A 20,959-nucleotide genomic window follows, 5' to 3' on the forward strand; every position below is an offset into this window, starting at 1 on the left:
TCAGATAATTTTTTTTAAAAGATTTTATTTATTTATTTGACAGAGACAGCCAGCGAAAGAGGGAACACAAGCAGGGGGAGTGGGAGAGGAAGAAGCAGGCTCCTAGCAGAGGAGCCTGATGTGGGGGCTCGATCCCAGAATGCTGGGATCACGCCCTGAGCCGAAGGCAGATGCTTAACAACTGCGCCACCCAGGCACCCCAGCCTCAGATAATTTTTTATTAAAATCATAAAAATTCAGGGGCACCTGGGTGGCTCTGTTGGTTAAGCATCCGACTCTTGATTTCTGCTCAGGTCATGATCTCTGGGTCGGGAGATCAAGTCCCTGAGTCAGGCTCTGTGCTGGGCGTGGAGCCTGCTAAAATTCTCTACCTCTCCCTCCGTCCCTCCCCACACACCCCCAGCTCACTCGCACTCCCTCTCCCCCTCTCCCCACCTCTCTTTCCCTCTCTAAAAAAAAAAAGGGACAGCACCTGGGTGGCTCAGTTGGTTAAGTGTATGCTTAGGCTCAGGTCATGATCTCAGGGTCCTGGGACAGCCCCATGTTGGGCTCCGTGCTCAGTGGGGAGTCGCTTCTCCCTCTCCCTCTGCCCCTCCCCCCAGCTCATGCACACTCTCTCTCTTGCACACTCTCTCTCAAATAAATAAAATCTTTTAAAAAAATTATAAAAATCCAATATTCCTAAGTTCCTAAGATCCTAGGTGATGCTACATTAAATAACTAAATGATTCTGAACTGGGAAGAATATAATATTCTGACAATATTAATGATAATAATGATAAAATTAGTATTACAGGAAAAAAATGAAACCTCTAAAGGAAAATATGAAGAGCATTAAATTTCTCTGTGAGTTAATCACAGAGGGCACTTTCATTTTTCAGAACTAGTTATAAACTTTGACGTTGTGATGGCTATTTTTCTAAATCCCAGATTAAAGAAAAGATGAATTCCTTTACATTTAGGATTGACTGGGTTCTAAAATTTTGAGAAGATAGGTTAAGGACTATACAGTATGCTTGTTTTAATTGGTTTCCAGCCCCAAAGCTACTAAATTAACCACTGAAGAACTGATTCATATGAACGAGGCAAAAAAAAAAAAGAAAGAAAAGAAAAACAAAAAACACATGTACAGTGACATATACCTTGGAGGCATTTTGTATATTTGAAATTTCATTTGCATTTTTAGACAATGGAGTAACTCTTTTGCAGGCTGCACTAAAACATAAACACACCATTGAAGAAATCAGACTACGAATGTCAGCATTCATTTGATGTTTCTGGAAGTCAAGGAAAGTAGCCAATTAAAAAATAACTCAAACACTGCTTCTTTTTCATGTTCAGCAAGCATAAAATAATTACTGGCACAAGAGCTTACCTGGGCCGGGGCTCTTTCTTGAACTTAGGTTCTGAGCATCCACATTCTCTTCTGTTTGCCCGTCTGCTTCTACCTCTATTTTGTTCTGAGTAGCTTTTGCATCTTCACTAAGGCAAGTTCTTATGCTCTCGTCCTCTTCTAAGACCCTCTGGACTGCGGTGGGAACACCAGCAGTACTAACATTAGTGGCAGCAGCAGAAACAATGGCTGGTGTGGGAGGAGGAGGAGCTGGAGGAGTTGGAGGAGCTGGAGAAAAGGAAGGAACTGTGGAAGGGGTAATGGGGGCTGGAACACACTCCACTTTCATTTCTTCTGGGGCATTTTCCAGAATCTCCAATTCAAGAGTCAATGGCAACACCTCCTGTTTTACTATTTCCACAATGCTCTCCGTGGCTGGTAATGTTTCACTAACTCCATTCATTTCATTAATTAGATTAGTACTAGAAATCAGTGGAATATCATTAGGTGCTACACTGCAAGATTTCTTGCATATATCATCATCAATTACATCTGTTGGCGATGGATCTGATGTCTCTGTGCAAGATACAGGGCTGGGTACAGGAATTGTGTCTTCTTTTGAGGAAGAGAGCTCACACCGGTCATCTACAGCAGTGGCAAATATTGGCTGGCTGCCAAGACCAGCAGAGGTGGGGGAAGCAATTGTACTTCGAGCAAGTGGAGAAACAGTGGTAGGTGATGGAGGCAGAGGAAGCTCTGGCATGGATTCTACTGCAGTTGTCTCCGATGTCTGGCCTGCTTGTTCTTTCTTCTCTCCACTAAAGACTAGCCTAAGGACTGGGGAAGGAGACTTTAACACTGGATCGGGTTTTGGCTTCTCTTCTGGGGAAGAAAAAACAAAAGAGTTTAAGAATAATTCTTCGATCAGAGATTATACTGTTTTATTTTGGGCCAGTTCTTTTAATCTCTTACCTGAAATCATAGGCAACAGAAGACAGACCAAATTATTAGACTTACTCTGCCACTCCATATTTTCTAGTTATACCTGGTGTTACTTGATCATCAGCAAATATAAAGTTTATTTTGGAGTAAAAGGAGGAATCAACAATTAACCAAATAATTATATCAAGAATACAATGAAAAAGTTAATCAAAACTGAAGCTAAGGGGGCGCCTGGGGGGCGCAGTCGTTAAGCGTCTGCCTTCGGCTCAGGGCGTGATCCCGGCGTTCTGGGATCGAGCCCCACATCAGGCTTCTCCACTAGGAGCCTGCTTCTTCCTCTCCCACTCCCCCTGCTTGTGTTCCCTCTCTCGCTGGCTGTCTCTATCTCTGTCAAATAAATAAATAAAATCTTTAAAAAAAAAAAAACAAAAAAAACTGAAGCTAAGCCATCCGGAAATGGGAATAGGTTTTTTTTTTTTTTTTTTTTAAAGTAAAGACCTTCATTTCTATGTATCTTGCTCCCTATAGAAGACTTTTCTATCAAGGATACACTATAGTGGCAGATCAGCTGAAGAACAACTAAGTACAGATTAAATTATTATAGATTGGTATTTTTATTTTACATATGACTGCATTTAGGAGAATTTTTGTAAAGAATGTGTATTACTTGTATAAAAAAACCTATATTTTAAGAGAAGCTATCATGGTGTGATTTATTATCAGTGCAATTTATTATCTGTGAAATCAAGTCCCTGAATATAAAAATTCATTTGCAAATTAACTTTCATTTTTCAAAAGAGGCAGCATGTATGTAACCAGAAAAAATATGAAAATATAAAAATGAAAATTTATCTTGTAAAAAAAATTCTTCAAGGAGAAACCAAAGTTAATATTCAGATAATCAAGTCCAATTAAAAAAAGAACATGATATATACATCTGAAATACTTGAGACTATATAAGTGCATATCTGTGTATAGATGAAAAAGAATGAGAGCAAGAAACTGATGATCACAATAAAGGTATACTAGAAACATGTAAGAAACTGTAATTCATGAAAATTTCCATATTCTAAAATTCTAGGTAAACTGATATGTGATTCATTCCAGAGTGGATGAAGCCAAAGGAGATTGAGACTGGTTTCCAGACTGATGCTTCTGCAGCATGATAAACAGGCTCCACTGGAAAAACGGATACTCATGAGTATGTTCATCAAACAACAAAAATTTTAAGCACTACTAAAAGACAGTTTAAACTGAAAGGGACTTCACTTTCTCTGCCAAAAATCTTTATGCATCAGTGAAAATGAGTCTTTACAATAAATTATTGTACTTAAGTTTGTCATAGAAAATATGCTCTGTTAATCAGAGAAGAAGATGGTAAATACTACCATTTAGGTATTAAAAGGATAATTCATCCTTTAAATATCATTTATCGTTCATCGTTCATTAACTACTTTTGCTGGCCTTAAAATTCATTTTAATTTATGGGTGTAGAGACCAGCGCTTCTTAAATTGAACCCCACCTATTTATTGTACAGGAGAAACAGGATCATTAGGCTCTCACTGCCAAATCCCTCAGACTATGTTATCAGGGCAAAAGACAAAAATATTTTAAAGAAATCTGTCTATTACATATATATATGAGAAATATATAATAAATACACATTTATTAAAATATTGCTTACAAAAATAATTTCCAACTCACTGGGGTAACGCTACAAGGGCTACCCAGATTACATGAAAGCACTGTGAAAGCACATTAAATACACCCTTTATAAACACTGAAACCCGGAAGCAGTAAATAGTAAAAAGTAATTCTCACATTAATAATCTAGTAAGTATGTCAATTCTATTATTAATTTTGAAAAGTAAAATATCTGATACCAAAAACAAACAAAAGCAGACATAGGACTGAAATTTCTATATACACTTGAGAAAAATCTAACTTGAAGAAAATTAGAAACAAAAAAAACCCTTATTTTGAGAGGTCCTCATTCTGAAATAAGCCTCTTTTAATTCATTCAAGTTTTAATACCAAAAGCTGAAAAGTATACTACAGTTAATCTAAATAAAGAACAGTGATTTTATCTAAGAACTTTTACTATTAAGAGTATGCTTTGCAAAGCCATGATAGTCTGAAATCTAATATACTGCATTACAAATATCTCTACCATTTGGCCATCTTTAGGAAATTGTGGGAATTCCATCTTTAATAATTTTTTAAAGAAATAATCATGCAAGAGGGAGCAAAGATAGAGATCTGGAAGATTTAAGGCTATTTATATTAACACTGTATAATAGCAACAAAATAAGAGAGAGAAATAGACTAAATGTCTAACATGAAGGATTTATTAAAGAAATAACAGTGTGGGCCATATAATGGTATAGTATGCAATCATTTAAAATAGGCTTTTAAAAGAGTATTGATATGGAAAGTTGTTTATAATAAAAGATACGTTTTTTAAAAAGCAGGGCACAAAGCTGTATGTAGAACATAAACTTAATCTGGTAACTTAAAAAAATATATGCGACTAACATATGCATATTGGGAAGTTTGGAAATAAGCTTACTAACAATGGCTCTAGATAATGAGACGAGAGATATTTTCTCTTTCTACTTATCCATAGTTTATACAATGAATGCCATATTTATAAGGAACAAACTGCTCCCTTTATTCTCAGATGGCAGTGGAACCAACTGCCCAGATGGGTACCTTTTGGTTGCCAGGAATCTCATGTAACTGAGAAGGTCTACCATGCAGACCAGGAACAGTAAGCATCATGCAACTTGAGGGACAGTCTCACTTGACAGAGAATAGTCCTGTCCTAAATTCCAGGGGAGCCCCAACTGAACAACATTGCTATAAATCGTTGAATTACAACAGAATAATCATTCACTGAATATCTCCTCTGTACTGAGTGATTTCAGAAGGCACTAAGGCTAAAACTAAGGAACAAATAACTTTTATTTGTATTTCACTGTCCATACCATATTCTCCACACACTGGGCTGATGTACCTACTCAAACAATGGCAAACAACAATCAAGCTGTGTCTAGGCATCATCAACGCCAATTGATGATTTTAATTCAATGGCTTTCTCTCTACAAACCAAGCTGAAGTTCTTCCCTGTGTCTTTGTATCTTTATAAAGTACCAAGCAATTGGAAATGTCATATTTGTCTGGCAATTTGCTGTTCATGCAACCATTTCAGCTGTTCATATCACAGACTCTGAGAAAACCGTAAGTTTAATAATGGTAGCTCACATTTATTAAGCACTTCTTATGTGGTAGGAACTGGGTCAAACACATACATACACAGTGTCCTTTAACTCTTACAACCACTGCTAGGGTAGAAACTATTATGTTCCTGTTTTGCAGATGGGGAAACTGAGTGTTTTATAGATTAAGTCATAGGTCCAGGGTCATATAACTGGTCAGTGTTGGGACTTGAAAATGATTCCAAATCCTACATTTTTCCAGTTCAGGGGAAAAAAACAAAGGTATATGGAAAAAGAAGTATTTGGGTGAAGCAAGCTGGTAGGAGACTTTGGGGCTAACATGTGATTCTGTTACCCAATGCAAACCCACAGTAATGACATTTCCATTGAGAGAAAAACCAATCTGACTGCAGAATGCAGAGTCTATTCTTTCTGAAGGTAATCTAGCAATCTTTGAAAACAGTACATTTTCATATCTTTAACTTCAAAAGGAATCTAGAGTTAAGAAAATTTTTAGATTTCTTAACTGTAAAAAATTTTTTCTGAAAATTGCTAAGCCCTTTCTAATGTTACTCGAATTACATATGTTTGGTTTAAAAATCACTCTGAAAACTATTCTATGTGTTGGCAAACTATGGTACAATTAGAAACAGAATTAACTGAGTTTTCTGGAAAACAACTGGTCCTAAGAAGGAAACGGCAGTAGTCCCCCAGAGTTCTTTATAAGCACTACAAAATATGCTTATTGCTTAAAATTCAGGTTTTTCTTTTCATCAAGGTTACCTAAGACATTTTCAATGCACCCATATCTATATTGAACATCAATCTGGAATGTTTATTATTTAAATTTCCACTAAGCTTAAAAAAACCGAGAAGAAACCTAGAGTTCTGCATTCTTCCTTATGGAAATCAAGGCCTAAATGTGACAAAATGAAGGTGTTTCATAATCTAAAAATTGTAGCAGGGCGGAGCTATCATCATTAAGACATCTTATGAATTCTTTATATCGTGGCCCAGCTGAAGTTTGCATAGAGGATAGATAAACTGTGAGGCCTCTTTGGATGCTAAGTATTCAATGTCCTCAGCATAGTTCTAACTAGCAAAAAGATTATAACTGTGCAAACTAAATAATGAAGTTTTTAAGAGAATACCCTGAAAATTCTTCTTTACTCTGAAAACATTCTGATTTTTGACTCAAAAATGCTCTCATTGGAGACAGAAAGTGTCTTCTACAATACCTACCAAGTGCACTCCCTCCTGCAAGGTGAATGGCTTTCATATTAAAAAACTTGACTCCACACTGCTGAAAGAAGTATCTGACAGAGCAGCTTTTAGAAGCATGCCAAGTTAGGGTTTGTTACCTATTTTTTGGTTTGGAACAATCTTATAAAACAATGTAAAGGATATATCTCTGTTCAAGTTTACTAGGTTCCTCAATACTAAAGGGGAAAAACATCCTATTATCTTTGTATGCTCTAGAAAACACTGAAATCAAACGTAAGTTTCTAAGTGCGAAAACTTATTAAAAAACCAGTAATATTAAATAACGTTGCTTAGGTTATGTGCCAATTCCCAAGTACTTTTTTAGGAGTAATTTTTAGAAAATACATTTACTAACATCCACCTGTGAAGGGTGTTAGAGGAATGATAAATCACAAAATTAGAAATCACATATGTTTTCAATTCATTCTTACAATGAAGTCAGAAACGTTATAGAAGCATGCTCTAAGTCACATGTTTTCCCCTGTGTTTTTCCAATTTTCCCCAATTTTGGTTAAGGTCAACCTACATCCAACTACATAAGAAAAGAAAGACTGTGATATCCCATTTTCTGACATGAGCTTTCCCTTACAGTTTTCTATGATAATCCAAAAAGGCAATGTGTGTACTTATTTCAACAAACATTTTACACTTCATGTTCAAGGTAAACAGGAGTAGAGACCTCAGTATGATTAAGATACACAGTATAATGACTCATCAAGACTAAATACTAGTGCATGATGTAGCCAGAATAAACTCAGTACTACAGAACTGAGGCCACAGAAGCCACATTTGTAAGAAGAAATATTTCATGTTTTTAAAAACAGCAAGATACACAGATATATTATAAATATATAAATAAAATGATGTTATTATTGTAAAGCAATATATACTTTATTTCCCCAACCTTGTTCCCCTTCCCCACCAAAAAACAAAAACACAACCAGTTTCAGACAACTAAGTTTTTACTTATAAATATATATCAGCAGTGAGGCATTAATAAAAAATTTTACTCATCAACCCTATTTTACTTTCCGAGAGGTAGAACGCTTTGATTTTCCATTTCAAAGCTTTGTTTACAAGTGGGTATCTAAATAACCCTCCGCTGTTCCACTCTTGCTCTTAAATGCTGAGGACAATATAATTAATTATTTAAAAAAAGGGGGGGAAACAATTATACACAAACCTTGCTTCTGGTCGCTAGCTGCAGTGACAGGGGTGCTGGCAGCAAGATGAGCGCTCTCCACAGTCCCATAAACCACAGGGCTGTGCTCAGGGACCTGGCTGGACAGCTGCTGGGATTTGAAGTACAAAAAAGGGTGATAATGAGCGTGCGAACATAAAAACTAGCAATATGGAACCCAAGCAAGTGGGGAACACAGAGTGGGGCAGGAGATCACAAAATTAAAAAAAAAGAAAAGAAAAGAAAAGAAAGAAACGAAAAGAAAAGAAAAAGGAAAGCGAGAAAAAATATATAGGCCAATTTAATAATTCAAAAAGTACGGAAGACAGCAAGAAAAGGAAAGAGGCAGCAGAAAAGGGGAAGGAAAAGAGATGATTACTATTAACCACGGCAAGAGAAGACAACATAAAAAATCATTAGTATAAATGCATTCTCCAGGATTCCTTCTAAGGACAGACTTTCCACCTAATGGCAGACATCACATCTGACAGGGAATTTAACCTCCTCCAAGTCAAAGACCAAAGGGATGTGGTCAACTTCACTTATAAACTACCTAGCAAAGCTAGAAAAACAAAACATGATGGGTTTTAAAACCAGTCACTGATTCAAGAAAACAATATTGAAGGGTGATCCTCGTCATTTGTCCATATAATCACACAGGTAAAATGCAACTTGTAAAGTATCTAAAGGCATTTTCCCCTTAAAATGTCTTTAGATTCCGGGACAAGGATGGTATCTTCTCAGAGTCAGAAATCTTAGTAAAGTATCTGTTTTTCAGAGCTAAGAGGAAACTCTTCATTTTCACTCAGTCACTTTATTGGAATCAAAAATAGCCCTGAAATCCTAGCGGAGTAGGTTGAAAAAATTGTAGTCGTTGTTCAACTTGGGAGGGAACAGGAAATACACAAGAAAGGACAAGAACACTTGTTCTACATCACTTTCCATGCAGATATTTGTTCTGGATTTGAGGGTTACACAAAAGCCGAAATACAAAGCTATGTCTCTCCTCAGAGATGTAAGGTCATTTTTTCGTTAGCCATAATCTCCTACATTGAATTCTATCAGTGCTATCAGAGCAGAGTCCCTGCACAATTCTGATTTTCTGTGTGTGTGTGTGTGTGTGTGTGTTGTGTGTGTGTGTGTGTGTTTTAGACATGAAGGGGAATTAAGGTGTGAATGAATTTGGGGTGAGTAGGGCCACTTGAAAAAGTGTTAATAAAAAATATTTCCAAATCAATAAGTCTCATTGAGAATAGGAATAGAAAATAAAATAAATCAGTTCGGATGCATACCATTTATTATATGTTATTTAAGTAACTACTTTTCAGAATGTACAACATGCAATTTACATTTGATCATATCTGGATTGTATAGAATAACAGGAATAGGGAAAATTCACCTATTCATTAGATGGTGAGAGTGCTCATATTCCAAATTACTTCTAAATAAAGACTACTAAAATTATATTTCTATATATAAAAAATGAAAAGTTACTGTTTTCACTCTGAATCGTAGCCAAATAAATGAATAGTACTGCCATGATGGTTCTGAATCCTTATTTCCAGTGGGAAAAAAGTTGTTTTACTAAAATTCAAAAATTAGGACCTCTTCATAGCTATAAATGAAAATATGGACTCCGTTCAGTTCTAAGGCTGGAAATAGCTCTAGAACAAAGGAAAGGTCCTAAGTTACTTAGCATTTATTAAACAGGAAATAAAGACCTGTAAATTGTATTATTTACCTAAAAGGAAGAAAATATTAACTACTCCAGTTGCCTGGGAAATTAATAGCCCAAAAAATGGGTAACTGCTCAAACCAGGTCACCAAAATGACAGCTATACATAAGGTGAGATGTTTTAGACAGTAAAAGGCTACTGATACTTATACATTTGTGTTGATCAGAGAATTTTTTGAGGTCAGATTAAAATATCTGCAATCATATTCAAGAGATAACTGCATAGACATTTTTAAATTAACAAAGTCCTAGGAAGATTTTGCATATAACATTTATAAGAAAGGAATGAGATAACATGCTGTTTAAATCCCAGTTCCAAACCCAAGCATCCAGAACATAGTCACACAACCACAACCTGCTAGGAAAGGACCTCTCAGTTTCCTCAGCTGTAAAATGAAAAGGACTAAATAAAGATCTTCCTAAAGATCCTGAAGTCCCATTTAGGTTTAACATTCTCTAAGCCTCTGAAAGCATTCAGAAAATGAAAACATAATATTCACATCAATATAATTCAATACTCTCACCTTGTTTTTGATTAATTTTAATGTAGGATAATCTCGAATTTTAGCTTAACCTCTAATTTCATCTCTTTTCACCTAATGAAATAACCACAAACAGCCTGTAACAAAGAGTTCCTTATCGTTCCACAGTACAATTAATCATGGATTATTTTAGCTAATTGATAAATCAGAAAAATCAGGAAACAAACTTGGAATATTGTGACTGAAGACATCATATTCAATGCTGTACGCATTTGAATCCATATACGGAAACGAAGTTTTGGGTAGCTGGAGAACTTAGGTAGTACCCTGCTCAGAATATATTTGAGGAATTGCAAAATCACTCCACTTTATTCACATTTGCTACTGGTGAAAATTTATTATAAAAATCATTCTGGAAGAGCAATTAGTATAAAAATATCAAATAATTCAATGAAGATGCTCAGAAAGTCAGAGTTAAAAGGTTAGGGTTCATGTGACAAGTACATACTGTTACAATTCATAATTTAGGTCAGTGCTAAATTCAATTACTCCCACATGTTTCAAAATTAAGGCTCCAATTGGCAGAAGAAAAAACCTCTCTCATTTTTCAACTACACTTACAAGGAAACTTACAATATGGCAAGATAGTAACAAAGAAATTAATTTCCATTAAAAATTATTTTTAAAACCTACTCTGTTGAAAAAAAAATAAAATTTACTCTGTTTAAGATTTTAATATTAAATCTGAAGTACTGGCCTCAAGAGATAATGGTACATTAGGGCACAAATACTGGAAAATTAAATAGTGTTTATCAGTAGGTAAAACAGGCAACAAAATGTGGAATTGTCCTTAAATAATTCTTTGTACAATTAAGAATTCCCATCTCTTTATATGGCCCACACTACTTCTATCCAGAAAGGGGCCATCTCCCTTTACTACCTATTTTAATCTTGTATATGACAGGATGATTAAGCACAGAGGTAGTTATAGACAGAGTATCTGCAAACTATGGCCCAGGGACCACGTATCTGTTTTTGTATCACCCATAAGATGTTTTTTACATTTTAAATAGTTGCGAAAAAAAAATCAAAAGAATAAAAGTTCTTGACACTTAAAAATTATATGTAACTTAAATTTAAGTATCCACAAATGAAGTTTTATTGGAACAGCCATGGCCATTCATTTACGTATTTTTTAAAGCCACATCCATTCTGCAATGGCAGAGGTGAGTGTTGGTGAAACAGACTATGTCTGAAAAGTCGAAAATATTTACTATCTGCCCTTCTATAGAAAATATTTGCTGACCCCTATTATAATTCACCAAGAGAAACTAGGGACTCTAAGTAGTAATGCAAATATAACAGGATGCTGATATAATTCACTGTTATTACAAGAGACTGTATTTGAACTTCTCGTATCCCATGATTTAAAAATAATTGTGCTACTGGAGGAGATAATGCTAAGTGAAATAAGTCAAGCAGAGAAAGACAACTATCATATGATTTCTCTCATCTATGGAACATAAGAACTAGGATGATAGGTAGGGGAAGAAAGGGATAAAGAAAGGGGGGGTAATCAGAAGGGGGAATGAAACATGAGAGACTATGGACTATGAGAAACAAACTGAGGACTTCAGAGGGGAGGGGGGTGGGGGAATGGGTAGGCCGGTGATGGGTAGTAAGGAGGGCACGTATTGCATGGTGCACTGGGTGTTATACACAACTAATGAATCATCGAGCCTTACATCGGAAACCGGGGATGTACTGTATGGTGACTAACATAATATAATAAAAAATCATTAAAAAAAAAAATAATAATTGTGCTAATACCTCATGTTTTTGAACATCTATAAATCCTGGGAATAAACAAGTATAGCCCTCCTCCACCCTGCCCTGAGAAATATTATGAAGATTAAGAAGTAAAATAATAATAAATGGTGCCAGAAAAGAGGTCCAAAACCTGCTTCTTTTATAAGTGGGAGGGAAGTCTTCTGTGTGTGTTTCCTTCTGGTGTCTACCAGAAGGAACATTAAACATTAAAAACCCACTGCTGATTAAAATAGACAAAAATCTTTGCATCAAAGCACTTTTATCAACAGAAACATATAAAAGAATAAAGCATATACACACACAATTACGGAATATTCACCTATAGAAAAGAATGAAATCTTACCATTTGTGATAACATGGATGGACTAGAGGGTGTTATGCTAAGTGAAATAAATCAGACATAGAAAGATAAATACCATATGATCTCACTTATGTGTGGAATCTAAAACAAAACAAAACCAAGCTCACATAAACAGAGAATAGACTGGTGGTTGCCAGAGGCGGGGGGGGGGGGGGGGGAGGGGGGGGTGAGTGGTAGACAAAATGGGCAGAGAATCAAAAAGTCCAAACTTCCAGTTAACGAAATAAATAAGTTATGCAGATGTAATGTACAGCATAGTGACTAGTTAATAATACTGAATTGCATATGTGAAAGTTGATAAGAGTAAATCCTAAAGGGTCTCATCACAAGAAAAACAATTCTGTAACTACATATGGTGACAGATGTTAAGCAGACTTACTGCAATGATCATTTTGCAATATATACAAGGGCTGAATATCATTATGTTTTACACCTGAGACTAGTGTAATATGCTACATCAATTATACCTCCATAAAAAATTATTTTTGCATCAAATTAAAAAAATAAACCACAAAATTAATCATTTAATTACCAAGGCCATAATGCTACACTAGAGTAGTTAAGGGTACAGAGATAACATACTCTGAGGTCCTGAATTTGTATGTGTGTGAGGATCTTTTGAGGAAGCAAAATTTAGGCTGAATTTCAAAGAATCAATGTGAACGCAGGCATGTGGGAGGTATATGGGAGGAAGTAGGAGGAAGCAGGTCAGGCAGAAGGAACAGCACATATGAAGGCTCAGAAGGGAGGTGTATTAAATAATCAACCCGCTTTTAGGAGAGCAGGGGAGGAACACAGGAAGAGCTGGGGAACTTGGTGTGAGAAGTACAGGCCACACCAAGCATCTTGGTCCTTAACCCCTCAACAATGCTCCAGGAGTAGATTTTAAGCTGAAATGTGATATAGTAAGACTTAAGTTTTTAAAAGATCCTTCTGACTGCTGCATGGAGAATGAACTGGAGGGAAAGAAGAATGTTATAAGGATATAACATATAAGTTTACTGCAGTAGTCCAAGAGAAATAATTATGATGCAAATAAAGGGTGTGTGTGAATAAATTTACTTAAATACAGGACTTAAATTGACAAGATTTGGTAACTGATTAGTTATGGTAGGTATAATCACTAAGGAGAGGAGGGATAAAAATAAATACATTAGATTGCTGGTTTATGACATGTGTGCCAGTCACTGAGATAGGGAACACTGGAAGAGACATCAGGTTTTGGCAGTCAAGAAGCAGGGGAGAGGAAGACCACGAACTCAAGTTTTGAGTATAACATGCTTGTGAGATACCTGACCATAGAGTTCAAGCAGAAAGTTGGGTATGTAGCCTGAAGATCAAAAGAGTACTCATTATGTAAGCAATCTGTAGAGTGACATAATGAATACCTATTTCAATACAAGGACAATAATGCACAATAAATAATGATCGTAGCAATAATGTAACAGTAACAATAATGCACTGAATTCTAATGCTAGAATCTAATAGGTCACAAGATATACGAATCAGAAAAGGCATCAACCACATGATCAATTCTTTCATTCTTTCTACACTTTTCCCAAGAAACTACCAATTCTATTCAAAACATTTTAAGTAACATGAAATTACTATTTTTTTTTTAAAGATTTTATTTATTTATGTGACAGAGAGACAGCCAGCGAGAGAGGGAACACAAGCAGGGGGAGTGGGAGAGGAAGAAGCAGGCTCCCAGCAGAGGAGCCCAATGTGGGACTCGATCCTGAAACGCTGGGATCACGCCCTGAGCCGAAGGCAGACGCCTAACGACTGCGCTACCCAGGCGCCCCTGAAATTACTATTTAAATGGTGGAACCCATCTCAGGATTGATTGGACAAGTGTTTTCACCCCATTATCCTATGTTCCTGGCAGCTCTGAAACAAGAATTTTCTCTCTTCTATGGAAAAGAGCTTCACACAATTCAACTATCTTATCAAGGATTATGCATTAAATTAGGTGCTGGGAGTATAGAGCTCAATAAGACATGGTGCTCCTTATGTTTCGTGAGCTAACATTCCGGTGGTAGAGACAAACGATAAGCCAGAAAATAAGCATAAAGTATGTCAGACAAAACTTATTGCTATGAATGAAATTAAAGAAAAGTAAAGACCAGAGAGTGAAAGGGGTGTGAAGGTACTACTTTAAAGTGATCGAGAATGGTTTTCCTGAAGACATGATATTAGAAGAGACACCTGAAAGGGAGACAAGGACATACTTGGGATGTAGAAGACCATTTCAAATAAAAGGAATAGCAAGAACAAAAGTGGAAATGTAGAACGAAGCTTGTGGACCAAGGGCAGGAAAGCCAGTAGCAATACACTGTCATGAAGGAGGAAGAGAAGGATAGGAAAGGGGATTAGAGAAGCAGCCAAAAGCCAGATAATGTATGACCTCATAAAGACCTCTAAAATTCTAGAAGTATGGACTTTTATTATATAGTTTAGTCACCAGCAGAGAGACATTGGCTAGTTTTTAGTAGGGAAGGGATGTGATCAGATTTATGTTTTATAACAACTCACTATGGCTGTTGTATAAAGAATAGACACAGAATATGTCAAAAACTCATAAAATTCAATGGCCAAAAAACAATCCAATTTTAAAAATGGGTAGAAGATCTGAACATTTTCCAAAGAGGACATACAGATAGCCAACAGGTACAAGAAAAGGTGTTCAGGGGCGTCTGGGTGGTGCAGTCGTTAAGCGTCTGCCTTCGGCTCAGGGCGTGATCCCAGCGTTATGGGATCGAGCCTCTCATCAGGCTCCTCTACCGGGAGCCTGCTTCTTCCTCTCACCCCCCCTGCTTGTGTTCTCTCTCTCGCTGGCTGTCTCTGTCAAATAAATAAAATCTTTAAAAAAAAAAAAAAAAAAAGGTGTTCAACATAACTAATCATCAGAGGAATGCAAATCAAAACCACAAAGAGATATCTCACATATGTCAGAATGGCTATTATCGAAAAGACAAGAAATAACTAACAAGTGTTGGTAAGGATGTACAGAAAAGGGAACCTTTGTGCATTGTTGGGGGAAATGTAAATAGTATGGGCACCATGGGAAAAGTTTGAGGATTCCTAAAAAAAAAAAAAAAATTAAAAATAGAACTACCATATGATTCAGCAATTCCACTTTTGGGTATTTAGCTAAAGAAAACAGAAACACAAAATCAAAAAGATATATGCAGCCCACTAAGCATTACTTAAAATAGCCAAGATATGGAAACAACCTAAGTGTCCATCAATAAAATAGCCAAGATATGGAAACAACCTAAGTGTCCATCAGTAAGTGTCCATCAATATTTATTGATGGTATATACACACACACACACACACACACTAGAATGTTATTCAGCCATAGAAAATAATGAAATGTTGCCATTTACAACAACATGGATGGACTTTAAGGACTTCACGCTAAGCAAAATAAGTCAGAGAAGACAAATACTGTATGATCTTACTTCTATGTGGAATTAAAGCAGCAGCAGCAGCAGCCCATAGATACAGAGAACAGACTGGTGATGCCACAGGGTTGACTGGGGTGGGAGCAGATGAAATAGGTCACAAGGTACAAATGTCCAATTAAAAGTAAGTCATATACTTAATAATAAGTAACTAGGGAGTTCTGGCTAGCTCAGTCAGTACAGCATGTGACTCTTGATCTCAGGGTTGTGAGTTCAAGTTCCACATTGGGTGCAGAGACTACTTAAAAATAAAATCTTTAAAAAAAAATAAGGAACTAAGTAACTATAGTTAATAATACTACAATGCAGATTTGAAAGTTGCTGCGAGTAGATCTTAAAAGTTCTCATCATAGGGGTGCCTGGGTGCATAGTCAGTTAAGCATCTGACTCTTCGTTTTGGCTCAAGTCATGATCTCAGGGTCGTGAGATCGAGCCCCGCCATCAGGCTCCACACTCAGCACAGAGTTTGCCTAAGACTCTCTCTCACTATCCCTCTGCCCCTCCTCCCTGTGCTCGCTCTCTCTCAAATAAATAAATCTTTTTTAAAAAGTTCTCATCATAAGAAAAAAAAGTTTTTCTGAAACTATGTATTGTGACAGATGCTAACTAGACTTCTTGTGGTGATCATTTTGCAATATATACAAATATCAAATTATTATGATCTACATCTGAAACTCATGTAATGTTACATGTCAATTGTACCTCAACAAAAATTAAAAGAATAAACAGAAAAGAGGCAAGACAGAAGCAAGGAGAAGAGTAGGGAAGTGACCACTAGCTAGGGGAGAGGTCAAAGTGGCTTAGAATCCAGCAGTGGCAGTGCAAGTGGTGAGAATGACCCACACAGGACTTGCTGATATAATGGTTGTGGAATGGGAGATAAAGATGATCTAAAGAAGACTTCTAGGTTTATCATCTCAGCAACTGGGGTAGACTGCGGGATAATTTACTGAAAAAAAGAAAATACAGGCATATACCAAACACCTGAAGAAACAGTAACACAGGGTTCAGAAACTCCAATGTCTTTATAAAACCAAGAGGTGACCTAAATGCGTGATGCACAAGGGTGCAAAATAGTAACAGAATAATCTATGCTAAGGCTAAAGGCATTCTGATTGATGAAAACACTAATCTGATAAAACAATTTATATCTGCCATAGAGAGAATCTCTCCCTTGAAGGCAAGGAATGGTTGCTAAGGTGTCAGGAACAATGAAGGAAACCCGACACTCAAGATAAAAACTGTTAGGCTAATCTGTAAGACTTAAATGATTTTACAGTTCCAATGGGGAAGGAGGGATAAAATAAGTAAACGTCTAAAAAACTAGAAAAATATGGATGGAATTCTCTCTAAAATATTAAAATGTCTTATAAACTATAGTATTTAAGACAGCAGTATAATGGTATTAGAACAGATCACTGGAGGGACACCTGGGTGGCTCAGTCAGTTAAGCATCTGACTCTTGATTCTGGCTCAGGTCATGATCTCAGGCTCGTGAGATCAAGCCACGTGGCTCCACACTCAATACACAGAGTCTGCTTGAGATTCTTTCCCCTCCCTCACCCTCTCCCACTGCTCCTCCTCCAGCTCATGCGTGCTCGCTCTCTCTCTCTCTCAAACAAATAAATAAAATCTTAAAAAAGAAAAACAGAATCAGTGGAATATAGAATTCCAGAAACAAACTCAGGTATATATGATAATTCAATAAATAATTAAAACAATATCTCAAAACAAGGAGGCAATGATGAACTACTCAATAATTAATACTGAAAGAAGAGACAAACCATTTGGTTAAAAAAAAAAAGGTTGAAACACTAGGAAAAAAATATTACATAAGTCAAAGGGAATTCTAATGAATGCTTACAAATCAGAGAAAAATCATCACCCCCAAAAAACGTGTACAAAAGACAGGATATTTCATATACACACAAACAACCAGCAAACGTCAAAAATCTTAGCTCCACAAATCGATAAATAAAAATTAAATGGGATTTTTTAAAAAAAATATATCAAATAAGTAAAAGGGCTCTTTCTTAAACTGCTGGTCAGAGATTAATTGGTATATTTCTGGAGGGCAGATAACATCATAACCCAAAAATAAGTTCACAAAGTTGTTCATCACAGTATTGTTAGTATTAGTGACAAACAGGAAAAGAATAAAAATACCCATTAATTAAATAAACAAGGGTATATTCCATGAAATACCATGTAACCAATAAAAATTATAGTAATACCTGTAGTCAAACATGAATATTTCTGCATGATCACTGAAAAAATGGTATTTATAAAATGGCATGAATGAACCCAAATATATTAAATTATAGATATTGATATGCATATATGCACTATAAGATGTCTGAAAGGATAGTCACCAAAAAGATAACAGCAGCTAACTCTCAGTAGTAAGATTTAAGGCTACAATTTCTTCCTTTACTATTCTTTTCCAATGAAGATTTTACACATACAAAACTGAAGTCCTTTTAATTTTGAAAATACATTTCAATAACAGATAAAAGATGAAACCTGAAGGTTTCTTGTGATCTCTTATAACACTTCCTGTGACCCCTAGATCTATAGACATCATAGTTACTGGAAGATTGCAAGCTACACCACTGTTCAATGTCTGAGTGGGAGTAGGTGGCAAGGGACAGGAACAGTGCTACACGTGTAAACACTGAAGTTACACTTTCTTTATAATTGGGATTCAGATTTAGAGTATCTAAGGTAAAATCACACCACTATAACATAAGCAAAAACTTTCACGGAATTTGAAGAACTATGAAAAAACATCGTTCAAGAAAGAATGAAGAATCATTGAACATAAAATTTAACATTAATGTGTCTCATAAATGGATCTTTATGGATGCCAAACAATTTAAAACGCATTTACTCCACCAGCTTCCAAAAAGATAAGGTACCTCAAAAATGGCCTTATGTCAAATTTCGTTTTCTGGCTTTAGGAAATTCCCAGAGGAATTGAAGCTAGAGAATTTCGGTTTTATTAAAAATTCAGGACATTTTTACAAAACCCTGTTGGAGACAGACCTGATGAAATCAACGACCCTGCTTTATGACTCAAGTAGGACTTTGTCCACATACAAATTCATTTTCAACAACAGAACAGCTTAACCCTAACCACTAAGGGTCTTTGTTATTGTGACATCTCATTTAAAACTTTTATGAGAATTGACCCCCCCACCTAGATACCTGATTAAAGTTTACAATGCTTTCCATACTATTGAAAAGTATTGTTTTTTCTTTTTCTTTCTTTCTTTCTTTCTTTCTTTCTTTCTTTCTTTCTTTCTCTCTACACGCAATGTGCGGCTCAAACTTACAAACCCCAAGATCACATGCCCTATAGACTGAGCCAGCCAGGCACCCCAAAAAGCATAATTTTTAAGTCAAAAGAGATTACTAATGAGAAATTATTTTATTAAAGATGAAAAATGATGTGATTTAATTCAATGAACACTACCATTACTGGAGACAACATTAAGACAAAAGCATACCTATATGCTTCAAGATAGACAAGGATATTAACTCATTAGTGCTATGACTGAGTCGACAGGCGACATTTTAAAAGCTAAGACTGAGGGTGCCTGGGTGGCTCAGTTGGTTAAGCATCTCTTGATTTCGACTCAGGTCATGGTCTTAGGGTCCTGAGATGGAGCTCAGCGTGGGGTTTGCTTGGGATTCTCCTTCCCTCTACCCTCTCTTGTGCATGCAAGTGCTCTCGCTCAAGCTCTCTCATATAAATCAATCAATCAATCAATCAATCTTTAAAAACAAAAAATAAAAATAAAACATGAAAGTTAAAACTGGGTTTGTTTATATTACGTAGGTATCTCCTTCAAATTCTTCATGTAGGAACTTAGCTACTTACTTTACAATTACTTGTATCATTGTCTAAGCTTCAGAACCTAACTTAACTATTACTGCTAAAACCATAAAACTAATGAACAAATGGTCAGAATTTAAGGTTTCCAGTTATCAAGTCAATAAGAAGCTCTTCAAAAGACTGAATGACTTGCTGATTTTGGCAATTTTCCCAAATGACAGGGGAGGCTATACCCTTCCTAAGATATGCCAGCAAGCCATAGTTTCCAACCTTTTCTCTGCTCCTACACCCTGTGGCATAGGACTGAGTACTTCATTGTAAGAGTGATTTTTTTTAAAGAGTAATTTTTAAAACAGAAAAGATAACAAAGGTAGTAGGGAGAGGAAGGAAGATATATAAAGTAGTTCATTTAAAAAATTGAGTGATTTGGATTCACGGCCCCAGCCTTTGAAAGTAAACAATTCTGGAAGCCAATACATGATAAATACAGCATCATGTATTTATTTATTTTTGTTTTTTAAAGATTTTATTTATTTATTGGACAGAGAGAGACACAGCAAGAGAGGGAACACCAGGAGGGGGAGTGGGAGAGGGAGAGGCAGGCTTCCTGCCAATCAGGGAGCCCCATGTGGGGCTCAATCCCAGAATCCTGGGATCACGCCCTGAGCCAAAGGCAGATGCCTTAACAACTGAGCCACCCAAGTGCCCCTGTATTTATTTTTATCCAGGGGTCCATAAAAACTTTCAGGCATCTAGCACATTTCTTAATACAGAAATGTTCCTCTTGCCTTATTGCTATCAACAACAGAGACATAGCTGAGATCGTGATGCTGAGGGAAAGTAACAAAAACATCCCCCTTCTTTCCCACTTTAACATTTAAAAGCTTGAAAGGGAACTTGTAGATTACTTACTATAATCCCTCATCTTACTGATGAAAAAGTAGGGGTTAAAAGGACTTAACATTCTGACCTAAGGTCATAAATCTAAGTGACAGAGTGGAGACCAGCAGCAAGTGTTCTAGTATTTGATGAGGTCTACACATGCACCTCTCTCAGTGCACTGTGGTCACCTGAATGGGCACATGTATACACGTGTGTATTTTTTATATATTTGAGACATAAAATCCTCAGGTGTTATTCCATAGATCACTTTAAAACTTAGGAAGCAGAACAATTTCAAATTCAATCTACTCTTTAGGGCAAAAACAGTAGCAGCAAAGCCTGTTTCTCCTCTCCCTTCTCCTCACGTACAGGTACTACAGTTTCCCTAAATTAACTCTTTCTTATCCTGAATGCTTGTCAAAAT

At 36.2% G+C, this 20,959-nt stretch overlaps 1 protein-coding gene across 50 annotated transcripts in view; it reads right to left on the reverse strand.

Annotated features, from left to right (window-relative positions):
* The window catches only part of EIF4G3 (eukaryotic translation initiation factor 4 gamma 3), a 333,841-nt gene that overhangs the window by 115,545 nt on the left and 197,337 nt on the right, over positions 1 to 20,959 (reverse strand). For 25 of the 50 annotated variants that reach the window (XM_048221828.2, XM_048221838.2, XM_048221826.2 and 22 more), the window contains 2 exons: positions 7,941 to 8,049; positions 1,376 to 2,215 (listed from right to left, as the gene is read on the reverse strand). In XM_048221828.2, coding sequence (XP_048077785.2) covers positions 1,376 to 2,215; positions 7,941 to 8,049 — 949 coding nt within the window. The remainder of the gene's footprint in view (positions 1 to 1,375; positions 2,216 to 7,940; positions 8,050 to 20,959) is intronic. The other 25 variants (XM_048221839.2, XM_048221842.2, XM_048221843.2 and 22 more) reach the window with 1 other exon arrangement.

Source organism: Ursus arctos, unplaced genomic scaffold (genome assembly GCF_023065955.2).
Source record: "Ursus arctos isolate Adak ecotype North America unplaced genomic scaffold, UrsArc2.0 scaffold_32, whole genome shotgun sequence".
In the NCBI taxonomy this organism is placed as follows: domain Eukaryota; kingdom Metazoa; phylum Chordata; class Mammalia; order Carnivora; family Ursidae; genus Ursus; species Ursus arctos.